Below are 25669 nucleotides of genomic sequence, written 5' to 3' on the forward strand. Positions count from 1 at the left end.
CACTCTTCTGTGGGTTTTTTGAAGTGTAACCTTCATGCATCATTCCAGGTTGATGGTAGAGAGTTCAAGCTTTGGGCCTCCTAAAAGCCTTGCAATGGATGGCTTCAAAAGTTGTCTCTCACATCCTTTTTCAAATGGACTCAAAGAGGTAGTAGATAAAGTTAATACCATAGGTATAGACAGACTTGGAATCTATTATTCTTCATTGTAGACTCCTTATTTCCCAAAACCCAAACTATATAATGAAGTTTGTTAGGAGACATGCTAATGTTGTAGCTGATTGTCTAGCAAGGACGACAACAAGTTATGTAAGTCTTAGAGATTTTGGTCGAATTCATACTTGTATTTACACATTTATTTTATAACTTAATTGAAAAGTAATACATTTCTTATTGTTCTTTGTTTTAAAATAATAATTAGAAAATGTTTGTTTCACACGGAATTTTATTGGATTCCGAGTCATATGGAAATAAAAATATTCCTAAGCATAATGCATTCCCATATATTCATATTACATGTTTTTTCATCTTCATAGTCTTACGTAAAGAGATTTTAAAATAATTTCTCATTTTTTTCAATTCTATGTCATTTATCTATTTATTTAATATTTTGCTTTTAAATTTATATAAATTTAGAAACATTCCGAGGAATTAAAAGTAAGATAAATAATTATTTTTGTCTATAAAAAAAATGCGACAAATATCAGTTAACTTTTGTTTGTCACAGCTAATAAAATAGCTTACGTGATACAGATAGACAAATTTGTTATTGAAACGATTGTCAATGTAGTTATGTTAACTAATTTGGATGAAAATGTCCGGAAGATGTCATTTTTGGGTGTAAATATCAACCATTTTTTTATTGGATCTAAATATCAGTATGTTTCTATTGGATTAATTTGTTAGACTGAAAATTTCGTTAAATATAAAGGTAAAATATAATTTTAGGATAAATTTTTGTCATTTTTTATTGTTATAAACATCATATTATAATAATCACTTAAAAAACATATTGGCAAACATAATTTAAAAAACTTACCGATAACGACGATATTAATTATCAATCATAGTTTGTTTGTCACAATAAAAATTATCCAAAATAAATATTGTACCAATCATTATAAAATTTTTCAAATTATAATAATTAGTCATAATCTACTACAAAAAAAAAAGATAAATATATTTCATATTTGACTTCTTTGAATCTAGACTATTTTATTAATGGTGACGGACGAAAATTAATGTTTATCTGTATTTGTCGCACTTTTTATACTTTATGAGACTAAATTTTGAATTTTTCTTTTTCAAATATGCATTTGTCGATAGAATGGAAAGACAAAAAGTTAAGAAGATATTATATGACAAATATGTATCTATGTTTACAATTAGAAATGATCATATTGACAATCATTTCAGTAACAAATTATACTTTTGTATCACATAAGTTATTTTATTAACGATGACGAACAAAAGTTAACGATCGGATATATTTGTCACACTTTTTATGCTTTTGTATACTAAATTTTATATTTTCATTTTTCAATGACACATTTGTCAGCAAATTAGATATTTAGAGATAAAAATGATTATTTACCCTTAAAAGTATTTACCAAACATTCCCGGCAATATAATCAAATTCATGAAACAATCGTTGCCTTAATAATAATTTGAATGGCCTAGAAAATGAAAAGTCAAACACAAATCTTGGTAAAGCTAATAGAAGCATATTAAATAAAGTAATAAATTTTAAATGAACAAATAGAGAAGGTGTATGCGACAATTGTATTATAACTTTAGCATTATTTATAAATAGATATATAGATTCTTTCCTAGTGTTTTTGAAATGGTACTGCACTGAAATGAAATGCGATTTCTTTAACCAAGCATGAAAATCTCTCATTCCATAAAATGGAAACATAAAATGGAAACATGATTGCCATAGCAAACAATAGTAAGGGATAAAAGAGGTGCAAAATACGCAAATGAAATAATGCAGAGTTTGGGAATGCTACAAAATACAAGTGCTAAAATTTAAGAAGATTTTAATGCAAGTATTTTAATACAATCATTGCAGAGCGCATACATCCAGCACAATCTTCGGTTGCTTGCCCATATCCGTTTACAAAATGCCACACTATGACCCACAGGACTCAGACTAATCATTGAACTATGACTGGCTCTGGACTTTTCATTCAAAACTCTGTTGGAGGCTTTAACCTTATCAGTCTTTTGATTCTATCCTTTTCTGTATTTTCCAAATATCCCTTCAAAACATACACACAGAAAATGTCAAGCAAAGCATCAAAAAGAAATTGCTCTGTGCTGTGCAACATTGGAAAATAAGTTAAGATAAATTTGGATTAGTGGTGTATGTGGCAAACTAGTAAAATAGGACTCGAGTTTCTGGCAGTGATGTAAAGTTTTTCCTTGACCGAGTTCAAATAAATTCTTATAAAGCATCATTATTAGAACATGCAGTCGTCTGCATTTGAGAAAAACAGCATCCTCATTGTTCCTCTCAAGTGTAAGGGGATCTAAAAGCCATTTAAGGCATCCATCACGTGCATAGCAGAAGATAATGTCTAACTAATAATGAGCCTAATGTAAAGCAGATGACACCATCATATAGATAAGTAGATGAGCAATGCCTATGATTACATATATCCATGAAAGTCATTAATTGATGAGTTCCAAAGGCAAGCAGATTGAGTAAAATGACAAAAAAAATAATCTGGTTCTTGTTATTTTGCATAACTAAAACTGTTCTGTATGCCTCCTTACCTGCCATACAATTTCATCCAGACACAGACAAATTCTTCCATACTTGTCAAGGAAAAGGCGCTCACTTGGGGGCTTCCCACATACATCCTTCACAGCTGAGGTTATCACAAAGATCACTTCGGACACTAGAGAAAAACCAAAAAAAAAGGTAAATAGCAGCAGATACGTAAATGTAAAGTATTCCACAGCTCTTGAAATATATCCATTTTCCAGTGCTAAGTGAAATAAAGCATAGTGCTTAAAAGGCAGATGCACCCATATCAATTGTCATTAATGATTAATCATTTTCTTGGTAAGCCAAGCAAAAGCATCCACTAAATGGAGAATCCAAGATTTGTCCCTTAGCAGTTCACATGACTGCTAGTTGTTTTAACAACAATTCTAGAAAAGGACAGTTTCCCAGCAATAGTTAATATTTGTATTATCAATTAAATTATTAAAATGCTGAGCAAAAAAAAAAATCAAATTATTAAAATGAAGGGGAAGTTTTTCATCTTTACTGAACTCTTAATTCTGGCATCTACTATTCATTTTTCCTTTTAATCAAAAGATAATCTATTAGTATTTCTTATCATCCTATGCACATGTCTCTGTGTATCCCACTTACTAGTAGCAACCTAAATAAAGAAGCTTAGTTACCAGTGTAATATGTAATCAATTAAGCATATTCATGTCAAGATTCAAAACAAAAATGAGCTAGTAGCTTCATGCGCATTTTCATAATATACCCTTCTCAGTCAGCACTTCCATCAAACTAAAGTGAAAAGCAGGGAGCCTATCCGCTGCAAAGCATCTGAAATTACTCATTTCCATACTTTTATTTTACAATCAAATCAACAAATATAAAATACTGATTCCATAAATACATACAGGCAAGTTCGTCATACTCATCCTTGCCCACGACATAGATGCTGACATCGCCAAGCACTGTGTATACAATATAAACCGATCTGATGCAAAGAAAATGTACAAGTACTTTAGAATCATATAAGAACCAGACAAGCAACTTTCTACACCAAGAAATATGAATGAGGAATAGTTGGTAGTAAAAGAGAATCTTGTTTCAAGTCAAACTTCAGATTGTGATGAATGACGATTCTAGTTTCCCAAAACTGCTATACATCTAACAATGCTGTTTTGCCAAATATCGGGTCTATTCTAATAAACTAGTAAGCAGTAACTAATGCTATTCAGTTTGTTAATCTTTCTGCTTTTAGATGAGACAATTCATATAAGCACACAAACAGATACATAAAATTTCAAGTCATGGAATGAGAGAATAGTATGCTATAACTGACTTGTGGCAAGCAACTAGGAGCTCTTCGTTTTTGACACCCTTAAGATTATCAGCTCCTAGTTTGACTAAGAATGAACGCCAGTGCAGACGCTCCTCTGCAGGAACTCCATGAAAACTGCAACAATGAAAATCAACATGTATGTTATGTGAGCATGACATGAGAGTATGCATCAACAAAGGGATTAAAGTTAATACTACATAATTAATTAAGCTTGATCTCGCACGCACTTGTGAAAATTCGTATTATTGTTTAACATAGACAAATGCCCCTTATTCAAAAGTTTTCAGAAAACAACTACGCTAACCACAACCCTATTACCCCATCAAAATCTAAGCAGAACCCATTTCGGGTCCAATCTAAATAATATATGATTTGATCTGCAAAATCTAAAATTTAGATCGCAGCATGGGAAAATCGAGTTGTTGGAAGGGAATTGGGGAAAATGATGGGGTTCTGGTATAACTTCAAAGATTGAGAATTGGAAATGGGAAGAAGAGATGGATCTAAACGCACCGTTCGATGAGGATATTGCCCTCAGCGTTGGCAAACAGCACCGCAAGGATCATATTCTCTGACGAGTCTCTTTCTCTTGTTGAGGTTCTAATCCACCGTCTTCAAGCATAGAAGGTTATGTCACTTCATTGTTTCTTTTGTTTTGTAAATACTTTTATTTATGAGGGAAAAAAAGGTTATTGAGGCACAGTATAAAAAAATTTACTTGAATGAGAACCATCATGATAAGTTTATTTACTTTATTTACTTGTTTATTATGACTTTCTTTTTAAAGAAAAAAGCAAACAGAGTCATATTGATTCCTCTTTAGGCCAAATCATCTTCTTTAAAACTTTTATTTTATTTTTTTCAGTTTAATATTTTATTTAAAAAAATTACTTTTGTCTTTTTATCTTAATTAAAAGTTTAAAAATAATCCTTTTGTTGGATTAAACCTTAACATCTTAATTACAGGAAGCCTGACAATTTATGTGTTCGCACACCACCAAAGTCGCCACAGGGAAGTATGACAACCAACTTGTGTTTTTTAGATTTGGATTTTTAGATCTTGCATTTTTTTTTTTTATGTAAAATGAGTTCTTTTTTTTCCAATGGCCACAGGGACCTCCAATTTTAGGGTTTTAGGATTTGTGGTTTTACCTGATGGTGGGTTTTCCTTTTTTTTTTAGCTGTGTTAAATATTGAATGTATAAATTTGTGTTTACCAGTGCTTGTTGAAATGCGACCTATCTGTAAATGGTCGGAATTTTGAATGGTTACAACATTGGTACGGGTTTTGGATTGCATATGTTCTTGGTTTTGGATGATTAGATCACATTCTTGCGTTTTTTAATTTATTAAATATTATAGTTGCAATTAAAAACTATAATTATGTATTAATTATATAATGGAGGTGTTTCATGACAAAAAAATTACATTTTATGATAGTTTTTAATCATTTTGAATATTTTAAATAAGATAAAAAATTAAAATATTTTTTTTGAAAGATGAAGACTAAGCTGAACAAAAATAAAGGACCATAAATGTCATTTAGCCTCTTCTTTATTTAGAATGATAATGGGACATCCGTATGATAAAGCCCACCTTACTAGTCTCAAGTATTATTTGTTAAGTAGATATTCACATTTTTATTAATATCTAATATTTGTGGAGACTTTAAAAAATAATTAAATAAATAAAAAATAACAAAATCCAAAATATTATTAGAACAAGTTTGTTTATTATAGAAGAGCAACTAAGTGAATCGATATTATGAGTGTTTACGATCTAATAACAATGTCAATTACGATAGAAAGCTAGAGCAAGACTAGCGTGCACACGTGAAAGAAGTTTGGCATAGTGCCAGAGTTGATCTCTACTGTTAGATATTTTAAGTTTTTTTTTATAATTAATAAATATATATATTAATCTTTCTAATCCAACATGCTACCATTAGTAAAGTCTCACCACCCATAGCCTTATCAAGCCAACAAACACCAAAAAGAATATATGTCAAGTTGTCAACAGATCATAAAAGCTATATATTGTAGATATTTTATGTTTTTAATCAAACGCTATTTTTTTTTCTTTTTTTTCTTTTATTTCCATCTTTCCTAATTTATCCTTTTTTCTTTTTAGAATTAGCCAATCTTCCAAGGAAGGAAACTTAATGACCAAGAATTCCATTTGATTTTCCTTGGTGTCCTCAAGTCAGTCAACTCCTATTGTGTGAACTCCACTTCTTTCTCTTCTACAACTAGACCTTTTTCATATCTTAGAACTCATTTTGGTTACTAACCCCTTATACCACTATCAATATATTTTTTGCTGATGATCTTAAAAGAATATCTTAAGTCATTTGTGTCTCCAACTTTTGAAAGTTGTATCTAATTTCCTACTTAAATTGTTGAGTCATAAATAAGAGCTTTAATTATATTCTCTAGAAACATACCCAAGTTAGAATTTCTTGTGGTAGCAGTTCAGTAGATCTTGGTTAGAAGTATTTGAAGTTTAGGTTTTCCTGCTGTGTATCTCGGATAATTTGTCTCGTAATGGTTAGAGAATCTTCCAATTACTTTTCCTTGCTCCTTGAGTTCTTCTTCAAGTGTTGAGCAAGCATCGAAGGGGTGATTCAAAGCGGCACGAATCCTTTAAATTCTAGCTATTCATTCATAATAAATTGTTGAATAAAATATTAGAATTTTGTGTTTCAAGATTAGAAAAAGGATAAATAGTCTTTCACGTGTCTTTGAATGTGTGATTTGCTAATAAATGTATATTTGAAAGATGAAAATATAAAATTTAATCAATGAAAATGTAAAAAAGTATGATAAATATATTCGACCATTAACTTCCGTCTGTCACCATTAATAAAATAGTTTACGTGGCACAGAGGTATGAATTTGTCAATGAAATGATTATCAATGTGATCATCTCTAATTATCAGCATAGAGACATATTTGTCATCTAATATTTTTTTACTTTTCGTCTTCTCACACCGCTAACAAATGTGTCCCTGAAATATACAAATACAAAATTTAGTTCCCGAAAGTATAAAAAGTACAATAAATATATCCAAACGTTAATAAATTGTGACTAATTATTATAATTTGGAAATTTTTAAAATGATTGCGACAAAATTTTGGAAGAGTTATATTTCATTGATAAGTGTCTATTTCTATTATATAATTTTTAAGCTATCAACACAAAAAAGAAGAAGAAAATTTAATGTTAAACGATAAGAAAATTATTGTTTTTGTTTAATCAAATATTATTTATTTAATTGTTTTTTTATAAATTTTTCATAATAAAATATGAATGTCTATTAGTATATATAATGATATTAGATTAAAAATTATAATAAAAGTTTGTTGGTTTTTGAATTTTTTTTTAAATCATACACAATTATTTTTTTTAGTGACTCATCATTTAAAAAATCACAACCTTAAAAAAAATCATTCAAAAGGATATTAGTGTTTTTTACAAATTAAAAGTGTCATTACAATTACAATTTTTCCTAAAAATTATTCATGGATCTAATTTAACTATAATAACTCGCAATAAGTATTTTTTTTACTTTAACCTTTCTTCAAGCATGGGAATACAAAAAAATTATTTACCAACTTTATAAAACTAGTATTTTTTTTCTTTTATACTCAATTTAATTTACGAGTTTTTATCATTAATAAAGCAAATACAAAAATAATTATATATATATATATATTACTTTCACCTCTTTAACTTTAACTCTATGATTTGAATTTCAGTTAACACCCAAATCAAAATGTTAAATTTACACCAACTTTTATTTGTTATTTGAGATGAGTTAAGTTAAAAAAATATTAAATTACTAATTTGATCCTTTTGTCGTAATCATTATAAATTTTTTCAAATTATAATAATTAGTCATGATTTACTATTAACATCTAGATATATTTGTTGCACTTTTTATACTTTTGGGAATTATTTTTTTAATTTTAGGGACACATTTGTTAATGGAGTGAGAAGACAAAAAGTTAAAAAAATATTATATGACAAATATGTCCCTATACTGACAATTAGAGTTGGTCACATTGGCAATCATTTCAGTGAAAAATTCGTCTCTTTGTGCCACGTAGGCTATTTTATTAACGATGATGGGCGATAGTTAACGGCTGAATATATTTGTCGCACTTTTTACACTTTCGATGATGAAATTTTATATTTTTATTCTTCAAGGATGCATTTGTCAACGAATTATACATTCAAGGATAAAGTGACTATTTACCTTAGAAAAATTATCCTCATTCATCGTTATAAGGAGTATATCTTGGTTTGGTGGAATCTAAATTGCAGTGAATTGGCAATCGTGGTTGAAATTATGCTCTCTAGAACACCTCAACTAATTGCATCTAATGTCTTTCTTTTCACGAGTGGCAGGCATAGTTTTAAAACCCAGTTTGACTTAATCGATCGAACCGGTTCAACCAGGACTCGATGGTATAACCGAGCTAGTTTGGTTATTGGATCGGTCATGCATTTGATCCGGGATAACCCGACCGATTTGGGGTAAACCTAAAAATCCGAACTGGTTTTTAAAACTCGTTTCCTATAAAACAAAACGCTAAAAAAACTCGAGACTTCTGTAATTGTGTTATTGAATTATTATTTGTGAACTTGTGTTATTAACTTTAATACTTCAACTGTTATTTTGAATTTTGGAGTATAAATGAACTTTTTTTAATTAAATAATGTGAGTTATATACTTATATATAATAGATACATATATAATTTTAATTTTTTTTAATATATATCAAACCAATTACTAATTCACCGTGGCAGACCTATAAAAGTATAGTTGAAGGAGGTTGTGGAAATTCCCACATGGGGGCTACAATCACCTCACTACCCATTTTCTTTTAATTTTAAATAAAAGCAGACAAAAATAAATCAAGCAAAACTACACATGCAGTACGCTTTCGTTTTTATTTTATTTTAAAAACTACACAATTAATTGTTACTCACTTACACTAACTAATAATGATAAATAGGTTTGATTTTCATTCACTATTAGTATAAAGATTTGATATTATTAATCAATTGAAAACACTTTTAAATATAATATTTTGAAAATAATTATTATAAAAATAAATAAATCTATTATACATAATCATTTATAATTTGATGACAATATATTTTAATTAGATTTATATATATATATATATATATATATATATATATATATATATATATATATATATATATATATACACATTGTACTTATTAAAATTTGGAACTGACACACATTAAGGTAGACATGATTTTAGTGGGTTCCTGGATTTCATAAGCCTGACGTCTGAGAGTAATCTTTATATTAGGAAAACAAGAGGAGAGACCAACAAAATAAAGAATCCTGACACTCAAATAAGTATATGAATTAGAGGAATAAAAGAGAGTATGAATACAAGTATGCAAACATGTGTGCATGTGTGTTTGGGTGCATCAAGGGCTCAACGAAACTTGTTATTTATAGGAGTGAAATGGAGTTATAGATTCTTGTTTGTGATGATTGTTATAATCTTTGTAAATAATTATCAACTTGTAAATAATAGCTCGTAACTTATTGATAAAGTTAGAGATAATGTTTGCTTAAAGATAATTACTAATAAATAATTGTACCTTACATATAATGTGTGACTTTGTAAATAATTGAGTATCTGTCAAGCGATAAAAGATGACAATATATTCAAATAATTAGATGTTAAAGATAACATTTGGTTGAAGAGTGTTACGACTTAGGATTAAGTGTTTTTGTTTTTGTGCACATAGAGAATTAACATGTGTTTCAAAGTGTCACATAGGATGTGACATATATTTTATACATCATCTATTATATATATATAGTTAGACTCTATATTCAACCCTACATAAACTCAATAATACTTCTTTTACAGAACTTTTTTATAATAATGTCTACGTAAAATAAGAGAGGTAAAAAAAGAAGTATAAAATAAAATAAAAAATATAGTATAGAGATGATGAAAAGTGAACAAAAAATACTGTAAGAATACGTGAACGGTTATCAACTGTTGTTCAAATACCGCTTCTAGATGCTATATGAATATGTACTGAAATATTTCAGTAAGTTATTCGACAACAACTTACAATATATTAAACCAAAAATGAAAACAGTAACAGTATATTGGTAATATAATCGGAGATCTAACATAAAGGTTAAAGCAACATATAGAAGAATCCAAATATCATTTATCGCCGCTGGTACGTCGAAGCTGTAGATAACTAAATATCATCAACGTAGGCTTAGCCTCACTTGTGTACTTTCTTCCCATAAGCTATTAAGCTTCAAAATAAATTTCTAAGTACAAAGTACTAACTATATATCTTTTCAACATTATCTAGTCGTATCAATAACAGCTCACACAATGAGACAAACCAATTAGAATCTGCACAGACACACACTAGTCCTCACTTGACGTCAATTTAATCTTCAATATTGTTCTTGTTAGAGACACAAATGTCGTTACCTAAAGAACCTATAAATCTCTACCACATGGGGTTGTTACTCCAAAATTCATTAACTTACATTCAATGGTGAGATGGGAGATCGATATTTCAGTTATCACACCTTTATAGAATATAGATGAATCGCTTTTCCATTTTCCTTTACCAAGCCTCGATATCTTTCCATAAATTCCATGAGTGAATGAATGACTTTAACTAGCTTGGAAGGAAATTAAACGTGAAAGTCATGTCTTCTCGTGTTTATGTACAATCAATAGAGACATTCAACTTAAACTAGCCATCATTTTTTTCTTGAACTTTTATTTTTTAGCATGGGATCGGTTAAGGATTTTTATTGTACAACTCAAATCATTAACAATTTAAATAATCTCTTCATGCTTAAACTACAACAACATTATTTGCTCATATTTTCCTTTTCCTGGTAGAATTTGGGGAAAATTTTCCGGATGTTATAGAATGCATTTTATAATCAACTAATCATTTTAAAATCTCATATCAGTCATACATAAATGTTGTCTTTTAGCACTAGTTATTAATTAATTATAATTGTCGGCAGGATTGTTAAATTTGAAAACTAATTAATATATCTCTTTCACCCCCGTTTAAGTCCAGATCATGAATCTTTCACCTGTCGGTATCAATTTAAATTCCGCCAATTATGGCTTCATAGTTTATCGATGTCACATAGCCTACGAAATTAGCATGTGTTATACTATTTGTACTTTAATTACCGATGTTTCTTTTATTATGTCAAAGCATATGCCTAAATACCTTGCCATGCTTCAGCCCCTCTTTAGATGTGATAGAGATATAAAACAAGCATTCGTATTCATCTACTTAACAATTTAAATCTATGGCTGTGGGTAACATGTGCCCCCGAAATATATTACGTATAATCATAAAATGAATTCTTTATTGAGAGAATCTACCTTGTTATGTTGTGATATTTATGATTTGAACAAAATTATTTCTTATAGAAGATATATGCAAACTACGTACATTAAAAAAAATGTTAAAATAAAAATATTTATAAAAAAAAAACATATCTAATATTATATATGTCACATTTTATATAGAAATAAAAGTCGAAGAAGTGAGTTAGCTAGAGACAAATTTGATTATCTTCATTCTGGCCTTCATTAAGGGTGTGATGAGTTTGGAAATAGGTAGTTTTAGAAGAAACAAAAATGAAAAATGAATTCATTCCGTTGGAGTTGAAAAAGTTCACAGAATTTTTATTTTTTTTAAAGTTTATTTATATATATTTTTAAATGAGTCATATAATAATTTTTAGTTATATTTTAATTCAAAGAATATACAAAAGTTAATGCACAACAAGAACCATAAACATAAAAACCTTAAGAATTAAATTATATTTTAGTAAATCTTGAAATTTCAATTTTGTTAGTTAATTATTATTATTATTACAATTTAAATTATTTAACTATTACAATAATTAATTTATACTTTTCATAATTATAAGAAATGAGAGTGTGAAAAATATGTTTTTAACTCATGTATATACAGTATTCTCTCCATTTCTTTGTAAGACATATTTTTTAAGAAAAATATTTCTATCTATCTATCTTTTTAATTTTAAGGTTACATTAATTATTTTATGTCAATTATATGCCCTTATCCACATTAATTATCTTACGCATCATTAAATAAATAATTGAATATTTCACAGATGAAATATATAGTTACTCATTGGTCAGTAATTTGATGCATAGAAACATAAATGCAAGCTACAGGTAAAGAGACAAATCAATGTATTTTTTTAATGTATTGGAAAAGTTTCATAGGATTATAATAAGAAAAAGTCTAACAATTTCATCAAACTTAAAAAAAATTATTAGTTTTCTTGATTTGTTCAAATAAATCTTAAACGTCAATTATTAAAAAACAGAGGGAGTATATATATGTTATGTTGAAGCACATATTCTCTATGTATGTAGAGGCTCAAAGAACCAATCTTTCTATTCACAAAATAAATGTCATGTCTTTATAAAATATCTTAATAATATCTTCAACATTTAATAAAAATAATAAATAAAATAAACACATACAACGTCTCTTGCTTTTTATTCCTACTCGATCTACAAAAAAAATACAATATCTCTTGAAACCTAAAATACTATAAAATGTTACTCCTGTGTTTTCTTTTAACTTTTGAAATTTTGGTGTCTTAAATTATTTATCAACTTTCAAATAACAAAAAAAATATTGATGCCTTTTTTCAGTAATACCCTAAAAATTAAATGAAGTAGTAAATCTATTGTTATAACTGTATAATATATATAATTAGTCATTTATAGAATAAGATTATCTTATCATAAGATTTGAAAGTGAATTAATTATCATTGAACTTGTAAAAATGGGCTGAATTAGTTATTGAAATTAGCAAATTGGCAAAATGGTTTCTTAAATTGAAAATCACGAATCTATTTAATCCCTTGATTGGTTGATATCGTCTAAGTAGTTGAAAAATAAAAAGGCTAAGTTGACATGTTAAATGCATGAATGACAATCAACTAGACACACACATGACTGTCACATCAAAGACAAAAATGTTTCTTTCCTTGATTTAATGACCAAAGGAGTAAGAGTAATCTTAACCATTTGAGTGAATAAAATCATGATCATGCATGTATGATATTTCGTAATCAATTTGATTTGTGATTCTTTTTGCCTTTGTTATTTGATTGTGAGTGTCATCTTCGTAATGACGCTAATCTAAGTAAGGTCACATGTTTTTTGTATAATTGAATTGTGTGTGTTTCATATAACTTGATTTGAAGGGTTAATATAGTGACATTTCTTCCAAAAAAAAATTGTACGAATTTAAGAAATGTCATTTTCTTATTTTTTTTTGTAATAATCATTTTTTTATCTATAAGAATAAAAAAAATATCATAAAACTTACAATACTCATATATCATGTTCAATCAATTGAACTATACCTCTTAGTTGATGTAATAATCATATATATAGTTGAATACTTATTAGTAAATCTCATATCATGGAGTGTGGATGGTGGTTCCGACTAATCTCTATGTCACACATATTTTATTTTTTCAATTTACTAGAAAAAAATAATAACACTCAATTACATGTTATATGAAAATTAGTTGGAACTATAATTGCTTCAAACCACCTAATAATAATTTATCGTCTATTAGGTTGTTATTCAGGATATCTTACCATGTCAACTTAGTGCATGTTTGTTTTATTGTTACAAGCATATCTTTGGGATAAAATGAGATTTGCAAAAACATCCAGATTATTTCTTTTGTAAAAATGAGTTTGTGGACCATTAAATGTATCTTAAAATTCGTGCACCGTATTTTGCATGAAAATCCAAAGATAACCTTAACTTTCTAGCAATGTTAGACGACACTAGCTAACACAAATACTAAATCAATTGATGATTTTAGCATGAAATCATTTTGCATTAATTTTATCAATGAATGTGAGTATAGAAACTAAAAGGTGTTGAAAATTTGATTTGATTGATTTAATAATAGAATGATATAAAATTTATGCATGGAGTGGAACACACTCAGAATTCGAAAAGCATCAAGGAATAGTTTTTTTACAGAAGAAATGAAGTTTAACCACATATATAGTGAATGTAGGTAGGTAGTTACACACAGAGGGGGAAACATTCACAGCCACAGACACTAAACATCCTCATTCCTCACGAAATGAATAATAATATAGTAGCACTCTCACTCCCACTCTCCTATCCTATTTTGGACAAACAAAGAAATAAAACGAAGTGCTAGAGAGGGAGAACTTGAACTTGAAACTCCTTGCATGCACCACGTGAAAGTAAAAGCATGTTGGGATGATAGGGCTAATCCAATTCAATTCCTATTGAGAAGTTCCTCTATCATCTGTAGGGCCATTTTCTGTTCCTCATCTAAGCCAGTGCTTTCTTCTTCAGGCTTTACCTTCTCTTGGGCATCAACATCAACAACAACAACAGGAAATTCTGAATCATCAGAAGAAGAAGGACCCTGATGATGATCACCCTCGTTGTCGTTGTTCTTATTTTCCAACTCAACCATCATGATCCAGTTTGAGTCGGAACGAGGCCCCGCTCGCTTCTGCCACACACCAATGTGGGAATTCTCAGTGTCAAGCCTCAGGCAAGTGAGGGAAGGTGAAGGGGACTTGCAACACTTTCTCAGCTTCGCACTCAGAACTGCAGACAATGTTGTAGTGGAGGAAGAGGAAGTGTTTGAACTGTGATTTCCCACTATTTGGTTTTCACCAACTGGGAAGTTTGTTTTTGCATTTCTTCCACTCATCAAAATGGCTGCCTCATCATATGCTCTTGCTGCTTCCTCAGCTGTCTCGAATGTCCCAAGCCACACCCTCCTTTTCCTATTCAACACATCACAAATTGCAAACTAAGACTCTCACATTCAGTGCACATTAATTCAGATGCTACAAAGATCCTTGCAAGGTTTTAATAGTGTCTGGTTAACTAATGTCCTACATGGTTAAGAAATTAACAAATATATTTGTTATAGAAATCATAGAAAAACATAAAAAATATTATGAATAACTCAATTTTACATAATAAAAATATTTTTTTATTTTAATTCCTTAATTAATATTCTAAGAAAACGGATTAACATTTGACTTTAAGAAAAGATTCACAACTACAATTTCGACTGTGACATCAAGGTTTTGAGAGTCTCACAACTGTATTGCAACTGCAATTAAGTCTACATTTGTTTGCACTCCGATGGTGACCGTGGTCACAATTTAAAACCTTGCTTAACTAATATAAGAGGGTAAGTTTCATGGGGAAAAGTGTACAAAAGCATAGTATTAGTATTTAAAAGAAAAGAAAAGGAAATGGTACTAATCTAATTTTTTTTTGAGAAGTGGAACAAATAAATAATTGAAAATGTATGGTGAGATGAGTTTGATGAGAGTACAATAATGGGTGACGAATCTCAGAAACCCAAGAGCCCCAATGGCGTTGCCTCACACCTCTGAATTTCCTTGATTGCACCATGTTGGTCAGAACTATGTTGTCTAACCAAAGCTGGCTAGAGAGAGAGAGAGAGAGAGAGAGAGAAAGAACGAGGGATAGAGTGTTGTATGGAATTTGTGACAAAGAATGTGAAAGTCATGCCCGAGTTATAAAGCACGGGGTCATGATGCAGTAATTTAAGGTTACTTCCACAAAAGGGACACGTGATTTTTGAATTGGTAGGATTTTCACATTGCAAGGGTAAACCAAAGGATCAAATTAATAACCACTGTTGCTGATATTCTATGGAATGTCCTTAATAGTGATAATTCAAATTAGAGTAAGGATTACAATTATAGGAGATAAAAAAGGTCAAAAACACACACTGCTATCTTATTTGGTTGGCTTAAAAGTTAGCCATTTCAGTTTTTCTTTACTATAAGTCTATAATATAATAATTAAGAGACTGAACTTTCAGACTCAAATCTCACTCCACTCCCATTACTCAAGTGGTCCATTATCAAGTTCTATGTGGATGACATTATAATCGCGACTGTGATTGTCAGTGACCTTATAATTAGCTGAGTAGCATTAATTTTCAAATCATGAGATGCTTGGCTCGTTGATAATTAATGGCATTACTATCCAAGTTATAACTTAAGCTCAACCTCCAAAGCATATTATAGTATATATACGATTACTATAGGAAGATGAGTATATAATTCATAACTACAGAAGCTGCAGATCATATCATACTATATAATTATATAAAGAGAGAGACAGAAAATAGTATATACACTGACTGCTTAAATAATGATTTTACACCTATTACATGTATAAAATATTTATTGATTTTTACATTAACTATCTCAAAATCATGTTAACCACAATTTCTGATTAATTGATGAGTTTACACTGTATAAAAATTAAACTCGTGTTGCCTGTCCTTTTACAATACTTGAGTTCAGGAGCATGATCATGACTTGGAAGTGACTGTCAGTTGCATCAAGGTGGCAACCGTTAGTCCTTGCTCTGAAAGTTCCTTTGTTCTTTATAATAGGCTGGCTAAGTGAGGTGGATATAAATCTCATGAAAAATACAAAAATCATTCTGTAATTTTGAATATATATATATACCACAAATCATGTCCAAGTTCCACATATACATAACTCAGCAGCAGTTGGCTCTCATAAATTTAATGTATTGCGGTTTATGAGTACAGATAGGACCATTTTATCTTTTTCAGTTTCAGGGTTAAAGGATATGATTCTAGCAAGGTTTTTACATCCGCTGATCCACTACGAAGCATATTTAACTGAGCTTTAATCTTTTAGAGCATAATGAAGAAGTTTATAAAATAATCATAAACATTTTCAAGGCTGCATTATCTCCCAAAATACTATGGACAAAAGGACACAAAATGATACATTTCAGAACCCATTTTTTTATTGATAAATTTTAGTTTATTAATTTTTATTAAAAATATCAGTTGAGGAATTTGAACGTGCATAACGAAGCATATGCTATGCATATAGCATAGTCCTTCACTTGCGCATTTCGTTTCAGACTTTGTTATTGCCTTTTCCATCTTCTGCCCAATATTAGCTATATAGCGCACACTGATTGGTCTAATTTGAAGGAAAATGCTTCCTTTGAAGGAAAATGAAGTTGAGTCTCCAGAAAGTAAACAGGGGCGTGAGTGCGAGCTTGCTTTTTCTTGGGAAAATGCTATACAAATGCAATGAACTACTTGTAGAACCATTATAACTGCATGTAATATAATAAAAGATAAAAAAATCTGATGTATTCCTTATACGAATTTTAAAGTAATCATGCAGTATGTACCAAAAAATATATGATAAAATGTACCAAAAAAGGTAATCTTGCTGTTATAAGGAATGAGGTGTAGGATTTGTAAAGGAAAAGGCTAGAGTAAATATATTCTATTTCGTTGAGTATTCTGCCTTATAATTTCAAAATCCATTAAACACAAAGACGTTCCTTCCAATTTAGGTAATGCTGCCGCTAAAGAGTTATATCATTAACAATCAGGGTTGAGGAATGCACGTGCATTTAAACTTGTCTATATATTGGCTCTAGAACTTATATTGCTGCATGTATATATGTTGACTTAAAATTATATAAAGAGTACACACGAGGTTAACTGTTAAGGTGTCACTCTATAGGTCCATGTGTATCCAAAAGTATATGTTGAAAAATATCGGTCATTTAAATGAATTTTAGTATGTGAAAAATTATGTTGGAATATATGTTGGGTGATTTTTGAGTGAAATTCACCCAAATTTATATAATGCTCAAATTGCAAAATTGTAATTTTTTTTACATGTTATGATCATTAGAATTCAGTATTCTCACTTTTTGTCTTTTTATTCTAACCTTGCCGTAACAGAAGAGTGGTCCTGTTGCATAAAGTGGCATGTTGTATCAAGGGTACGTGGTGTCTCAAAATGAGTAACTACCTAACTCAATTAGCTCATAGCGTGCGTGTTTTCACTGTAATAGAAAAAGTAACAGCTCATGTGATGTAAACATCGAGTGCCTAGTACGTTGTGGTAGCATTATTTATGGCTTCATAAAGAATCTAGCGGGGTTGAACGCCCACTGTAACGTGCATGGTTCCTCATAGCTACAATGGTGTGTGCGTGCCCTTTATTACGAGGTGGGGGAGTATCACACATTTGCACATGCATATCATTGAACGTTTCAAGTTTAACTACGTGTGATTTTGGTTTTCCTCTCGAGAATTGATTATGGGTCTAAATTAATTTTATATCATTTTTTATATTTAATTTCATGTTCTAGAAGATTTTAAAATTATTTCTGAATCTAGAATTGATTGATTTTAAGTTGAAATAACTTTAATTAACTTTTGTGTTAGAATCATAAAATTTATATGAATTTTACTCCTAATTTAATTTTATAATGAAATCATACAAATATATATCACATAACTTCAAAATCAATTCTATTCAAAATCACCCATATTCATCCAAGTAACCACTACATTCCTTGTGCTAACCACTTTTCATCTCTCTAGTGGAAGGAGATTCACGTTGGGGGGATCAACCACCCTGTCATTTTACCTATTAAGCACAAGTGCAGAGAGGTTGTAACTACAGTGTTTAGGGTCATTGGCTTGGTTGGACAATCTTGGCCTAACGCTTTGCCTTGTCTATATTTTGATGCATGATCCTGACAGCTATCTCCCACTACCCACTTCTTAACCAAATCTCAAGGAAAAATAAATAATTACAAACTATACACTGCCAATTCAAGACTTTGTTTTTGCAACCTTGAGAAATTAAGTTGCAGTCCTGATCTAGGATCCCAAACCTAATGACATTAACTTCCAACTTCAAAGTCTGCCACTTTTTTGCCTACTGTTTCTCTCAACCTAGATTCTGCATGTTTTTTTTTCTTTTATTAATCATGAGGTAATCATGGTCCTATAGCTGTATCTATCAATTAACAAGACACTTATTTTGTGTTTGTCTATAATTAGCTCTAATAGCACTCATTAGTGTTATTATTTTGTGATTGGTATTTGACAATAATACAACAAGCTTAAGACCAGTCTTTGGTGATACTGGCCTTATTCAACAACCGGTATAGGTGACAGATATTTCAACCAGTGAAGATTTTTAAAGTAACTCATTCAAAAATAAATCAATAGAAATTATATTTAAATATATATAGTAGCTAATTGTTTGAGATTTGATTTAATGTAACATAATGTTTAATAAAAATTACGTGGTAATGATTGTGCGGTAATGTTCGACAAAATATAAAATCATTATTCCTTCGCCTCGATCTTGACTACTGTTGTGATACATCCACAACTAATAATCAATTTGAAAACTTTCCATTGGAAATGTAAAAATATGTGACTGACAATTGTGGTACATGTATTTTTCTTTCAGAGAACAGTGAAAATGGCAAAGGCAAATTGAGTTAAGGGCATGTAAGCATGTTACTTCTATTTTTATTTACTTTTTATTTTCTATTTTAATTTTTTAATTGCAAAATTGTCACCTTATTTTTAGTGTGTTTCTATTTCAAACATTTATACCAACAACAGATAAAAAAAATCTCCATTTTGTGTACAAAAATTTACAAATAGAAAACAGGTTAAAAATAAGGTGATATTTTATATTATAAAAGTGAAAATAAAAAATAAAAACAAGAAATGAAAATAGAATTAAATAAACCTTAAAACTCTATATGTTCAGGTAGGTATGACAGCTAAATTCAATTTGTTCACGTGCAAGGGGGAGATTCAAACTTACCCACTCACCCTTAACCTGTTTTATTGACATGCCTAATGATGGGGAGAAATTTATAAAAGAAACAAAATAACCCTTAAAAAATAAATCTCAATCTTACAAGGTGTTTTGTTTTTTGTTTTTGTTGGAAATAGCAACAGCCCTCCCAAGCAAGGGACAGGGCTAAAGAACAAACCCAAGTGAAAAATGCCACATTAGTCAAGAAAGAAAATAAAGAAGGGGGCCTTTTTTTCTCTCAAGAGAAAGAAAGGCTTATAACGATTCACAACATGAAATAGTAGAGGGCAAACTGGGTCAAAACGTTTATTTTTGGGTTTATGGCAAAGTTGGGGTTAGCTATTGGACTTTTTTTCTGATTGGGCTATTGGGCTATGTACCTTTTTCTTTTCTTGTAGATATAAAATTAAATGGGAGTGTGCTCATGTGTATAGATTATTTTATTTTCTTTAAATTAATTATTTTTATTTTTTAAATAAAATAAAAATAAATACTTTTAAATTTAAGGATGTATTTGATAAAACTAACTCATAAACCAGTTAAAAACATTATATGCTAACTAAAACTTAAACTATAAGGTATGAGCTAAAAAACTATAAGCTTACAAACTAACTTATTGAATTAAAAATATTTGATAATATTGTTAATAAGTTAACTAATAAATATAATTTTTTTAATTAGACATATTTAGTAAAAATAAAAAAATAAGACATATTTAGTTATTTGGTAATGAAGAGCTCTTTCATTGCCAAGCCATTGAAGGGCACTTAGGTTGAAGTTTGCAACCTCGTACAACCATTCATGTTTTGGATTGAAAGTTAAAACGATAAAAATTGTCATTGCTAGAGTTGTGATATCAAGTTTGAAAAAATATTTAACATACACTTACCTTTTTTGCTCAGTTTCATCTTTCTAATCATTATTCATCTCATCATTTATGATATTCATTATTCCACCTCTTTTTTTTTTCTCTCAATATTTCTCTTTCTTCCCAGTGTAAGTATACCATTGCTCTAACAATTTTCATTATAAAAAAAGATGGAAGAAAAATGAATCTGTGAGGATTTGTAAAGGTGTCATCTGTCAAGCATCATACGTGCTAACAAATATCTTCATCAATTATGTTAAGGTTATCCATTATCGTACGACTTTCTTTTTTTGTGTTTTTTTTCTTCTGCATTTTGTTTTTACTATATTTTATGCAGACACGCGTAGAGAGAGATGTGCAGCTAGTCGCATACGTACCACCGAATTAATTAATTGATATCCGACCAAATTGAAAAACAGCGGTCGACATAGTATAAGGTTAGAAGAATTTTTTCTTTTTACGGCTGGTTAGAAGAAGTTTATATATCCAAAGTGTTGATTAAATTAATTGTTTAAATTTGAATCAAGATTATTTTTAGAAGAAGCAAACTTATGTCATTTCAACTTGTATAAAATCATAAAATACATGGAGGAATATGATCAAACAATCGGATATTAACATTAAATCAAGATGTTCTTGTAAGAGTATGAACAATTTAGTTGGCTTATCTCCAAGTAAAACTTATCCTAAAGTTTGTGAAATTTCTAAAAATAGAATTGCATTTTCACAGATTAAATTATAAAATTAATATATGCAAGTAGATTAAATTAATTTAATTATACTATATAGTTTTAGTATTATGTATAATTAAATTATAGAATTATATACTACCAAGTCATTGATTCTAGTGACATTGAATTTAATCTTTTAAGTAAAAAAAAAGAAATTTATTCAAAATAATCAATCAATCATATATTTTTCCACATTTTGCATTAATATTACAATGATAATTTTTTTATAAAATTATATACTTATTACTGTATTTATTAAGTTAAGAGTTATTATTAATATATAATTATTTTAAAATGAGAATATTACACAGGATTGAAAATGCTAAGAGTGTAATCTAAATTTATCTTCAAAGTTATTAAATTTATAGTGGTACTATTTTTCAAAACTCATACTCACGGATTTGATCGAGACGAGTCATTGGAGTCAATACTCAGCAAACAAAGAGCGTTGAAAAGTGAGGCATGAAATTGAATTATTTTCCTACCGACATCAAGGATATATTTAATCGTGGTTTCTTGCAATTAACGATACACGGTTTTGCAAATATTTGTTTTGGACAGAGCAAATACTTTTCTTAAGATTCGCAATAACTAATTAATTTAATTTTATACTCCCATTTGTAAACAGTAAACATATATAGTTTCATGTAAAATAATTTTACATAATTATTTACTCACATATTATTATTATGTAAGATAAATTTATTGAATTTTATAATAATTACATTAAAAATTATATAAATAATAAATTGTAATTAGATGGCATGTAAGATTGTCTTACAATATTAATATATGAATATTAAACTATTTAATTTATTATATACTTAATTTTTTTTTAAAATGGTTACTTTTATATTTCTGTATAATAAATATTTTATTTTTTATACATTTTACACTTTTCAAATCTTATAGACAAAGGCATAATAAGAAAAATCATTGCATAATTAATGTTGAATTTTTAGGCTGTGTTCGATTCCAATGACAAAAATAACATGTGAAAGACGAAAATATAACACAACAGTTTGATGGGCACAATTTTTTTAAATGAAAAGATTATTAAAAATTACCAAAAAAAATAGTGTTAATTTTATTTAATTTATCTTTTTAGTCTTTATTTTTTATAATAATATCTATTTTGTATAAGCACATAATATATTTTATGTATGTAAATATTATAGATTAATTTTTTATTCCTACTAAGGAAATTTTTTGAATCCGCCACAACCGTTAATTTCTGTCTTCAGATGTAGGAGGCGAAATTGAGCAAAAGTCATCAGATTTTCAGTAAAGAGATGTTAAAACCCCTTGGATTTACTCCTTCAAGATCACCAACACCATTCTTATAAGGATACAATGATAGTTTTGTACATTTATTTATTTCTCTTATCCATATTTCATTCATACCAAATAATTTTATAATATTATTAATATTATATTTTTCACCTATTTTCTTTTAAACCAAACAACACTTTATTTCTACTCTATTTCTATTTTTTAAATTATCTCTTCCATTTTCATTAATTTTACTTGTCTCCTTTAGACCAAACACGGAGTTAATGACATTTGTTGAGTAATAAAAAAATATTTTATAAAATATTACATTTAATATATTAGGAATGTGTTAAAACATAAAGATTTATATTATGTCTAATAACAACTTTTATTATTTTAAAATAGTTTCATTTTTTAGAAAATTTAATTGTTAACACTCTTTCAAAATATTTATTACTAATTCATCCCTTTTAATAAATTAGATATAACGAACGCATAAAAAAATAGATATAACGAGATATTTGCAAATTATTATTTTTTCAATTAAATTATTTTTGAGAACTTTTGAAATTAAAAGTTCCACACATTTATATCTTCATACGAATTGCCACTTTTCACACACGCACAAAAAAATCGGATGCATGGTGGTCCAAATTTTACCAAAGTTAGTTCATTTGATTGCTATATTGTTTGTCCTGCACCACAAACAAAAAGAGGAATACACAAAAAAAAATAATAATAATTTGTCCTGTATTAATGATTATCGAGCAATATCTTCCTATATTTTCATCATTTTTCATTAGGTTAAAATGTATTTTTGTTTCTTTTATTTTCTCAAATATGTAATTTTATTTTTTTTATTTTTTAATTAAAATATTTTGTTTTTTATTTTTAAAAAATTTATGATTTTTTTTTAATTTAGAAATTTCATCTTTTACTTTTAAAAAAAATTTAATTTTAATTCCCTAATTCAATTTTAGACTTGTTAACAATTAAATAGGTTTATAAAATAATTTGTTACATGTATAATAAATAAACAGTTGTCAATTAAAGAGTATGTAGATTAACATTTCAAATTTGCTACAAGAATTAAAATTATTAATTTTTTAAAAGTAGAGGGTAAAATGTCTCAAAACTAAAATCATAAATTTTTTAAAAGAGAGATAAAATATTTCAATTAAAAAATGGAAAAACTAAAAGTGTATATTTGAAAAAATAAAAAGTCCAAAAAATACATTTTAGCATTTTCATTATTATGTTATAGATGTAAATTATTTATCAACTTTATTTGTGTCCAATATTTGCTAAAAAAATCTTATTAGTCAATTTTAATGAGTAATTTTTTTAAGGCAAAAAATTACAAATTGGATCCCCTAATTTGTCTTCAATTTCAATTTTGGTCCTCCTTTAAAATTATTGACAAAATTTGTCTTTCTATTTTATCCAATCACGCAATCTTGTCTCCAATACAGAGTTGGACGTTGAGTGTTACAAAGAAACATTGACGATCATGTGTCATCTTATTGGATAATAATTAACACGTGTCATGTTCTGATTGAATGTCAATTCCATGAAAGATGAAATATATTGTTGTTGTCATTTGTCAATCAGAACATGACACGTGACAATAAGTATCTAAATACGTGACATTCAACATTTATAGTAAACGTCTAATTTTGGATTGGAGGACCAAAATTGTATGATTGGATAAAATAGAAGGACAAAATTTATCAATAATTTTAAAAGAAAACCAAAATCAAAATTAAAGACAAATTGAGATATCAAATTTACAATTTTTTTTTAAATACATTTTTTCATTCAAATTCAAATCCAAATCCATTCGAATTAATGTAATGTTGGTTTCATCCATTTAAAATATATTTTTCAATATTATATATTCTTAAAATATTTACTCCCTCGATTAAAAAACGATGTAACATTGTTTTGGTAAATGGTAAAGAGATCTGTACTCCTATCAAAAAAGTTATAAGATCTATACAAAACTTTCCTCTTCTCATTCTAATAGAAATTAATAATTTAGTATATTAAATTAATTGAAGAAAAAAGATATGCAAATCTTTTATAATATTAATTTTGAGACCATTAAAAAAATAATTTGAATAATTAGCTCAAAATTTAAGAAAAAGTATATGAAAATCTTTTATTAATTTTAATTCTATTGTAGTCATTGAGCTAAACTATTTTTTTTCTTTTCTTTTTTCTTTCTTTTTAAATCTAAATGATGTTAAAAATACTAACATTCGAATCTTTTAAGTAATATTTTAAGTTTAAATCTTATAAATAAAAAAATATTATTAAAATATATAAAAATATATAATTAAAAAAGAGATTCAATTAAAAATAACCAAACATATTTTTTTAAAATTTAATTATCAACAAAATCAATCATATTTTACCATTTACGTTAATTTACGTTAATAATATGATAAAAAAACAATTATTAAAGATGTTATTGTATAATTTTTTTATGTTAAACTTATCATTTAAATTATTTTTAAATAATTATTTTAAAAAACTACAAACTTATCATAATAAATTATAATTGAATGCCTATATACATATACTCTCAATATATACTTTTTTTATATACTATAAATATAATCTTTGTTTAACTTAGATAAGATTATCAGATTAATTATGTATACTAATTAATCCCTAGTTAAACTAGAACAGTTATGCGATAATTCATCCATGCACTAGGTGTCGTTGGTGACATTTATAAAATTTTAATTTACTCATTTTTTTTCAATTAAGATAAATAAATGAAAAAAATAAAATAAAATAGAGCACATCTTACATCTCGAAGAAGTCAAGTGAACGAGATATTCCCACAAACACGAAGCGATTAGATTGCAATAACGATAAAAAGTTAAATAAATATGCATGCTTTTC

The 25669-nt window shown here is 28.1% G+C and overlaps 2 protein-coding genes across 3 annotated transcripts; both read right to left on the reverse strand.

Annotated features, from left to right (window-relative positions):
• Window positions 1-1910: 1910 nt before the first annotated feature.
• On the reverse strand, window positions 1911-4716 carry LOC100305755 (uncharacterized). 2 transcript variants are annotated; one of them, NM_001249323.2, is made up of 5 exons: window positions 4592-4716; window positions 4079-4192; window positions 3651-3730; window positions 2781-2905; window positions 1911-2263 (listed from the first exon to the last, which is right to left on the reverse strand). In NM_001249323.2, exons 1-5 carry the CDS (start codon window positions 4642-4644, stop codon window positions 2192-2194), a joined length of 444 nt encoding a protein of 147 aa, NP_001236252.1. In that variant the 5' UTR covers window positions 4645-4716; the 3' UTR covers window positions 1911-2191. The 2 variants fall into 2 exon arrangements, with proteins under 2 accessions (NP_001236252.1, XP_014633801.1); XM_014778315.3 differs by lacking the exon at window positions 4592-4716 and adding an exon at window positions 4306-4540 and having other exon boundaries at window positions 2006-2263.
• A 9465-nt stretch (window positions 4717-14181) lies between these two features.
• LOC100785898 (ethylene-responsive transcription factor WIN1) lies at window positions 14182-15704 on the reverse strand. The gene is made up of 2 exons (XM_006585568.3): window positions 15547-15704; window positions 14182-14983 (listed from the first exon to the last, which is right to left on the reverse strand). Exons 1-2 carry the CDS (start codon window positions 15624-15626, stop codon window positions 14461-14463), a joined length of 603 nt encoding a protein of 200 aa, XP_006585631.1. The 5' UTR covers window positions 15627-15704; the 3' UTR covers window positions 14182-14460.
• Window positions 15705-25669: the final 9965 nt, after the last annotated feature.

This window comes from Glycine max, chromosome 8 (assembly GCF_000004515.6).
Source record: "Glycine max cultivar Williams 82 chromosome 8, Glycine_max_v4.0, whole genome shotgun sequence".
Classification (NCBI taxonomy): domain Eukaryota; kingdom Viridiplantae; phylum Streptophyta; class Magnoliopsida; order Fabales; family Fabaceae; genus Glycine; species Glycine max.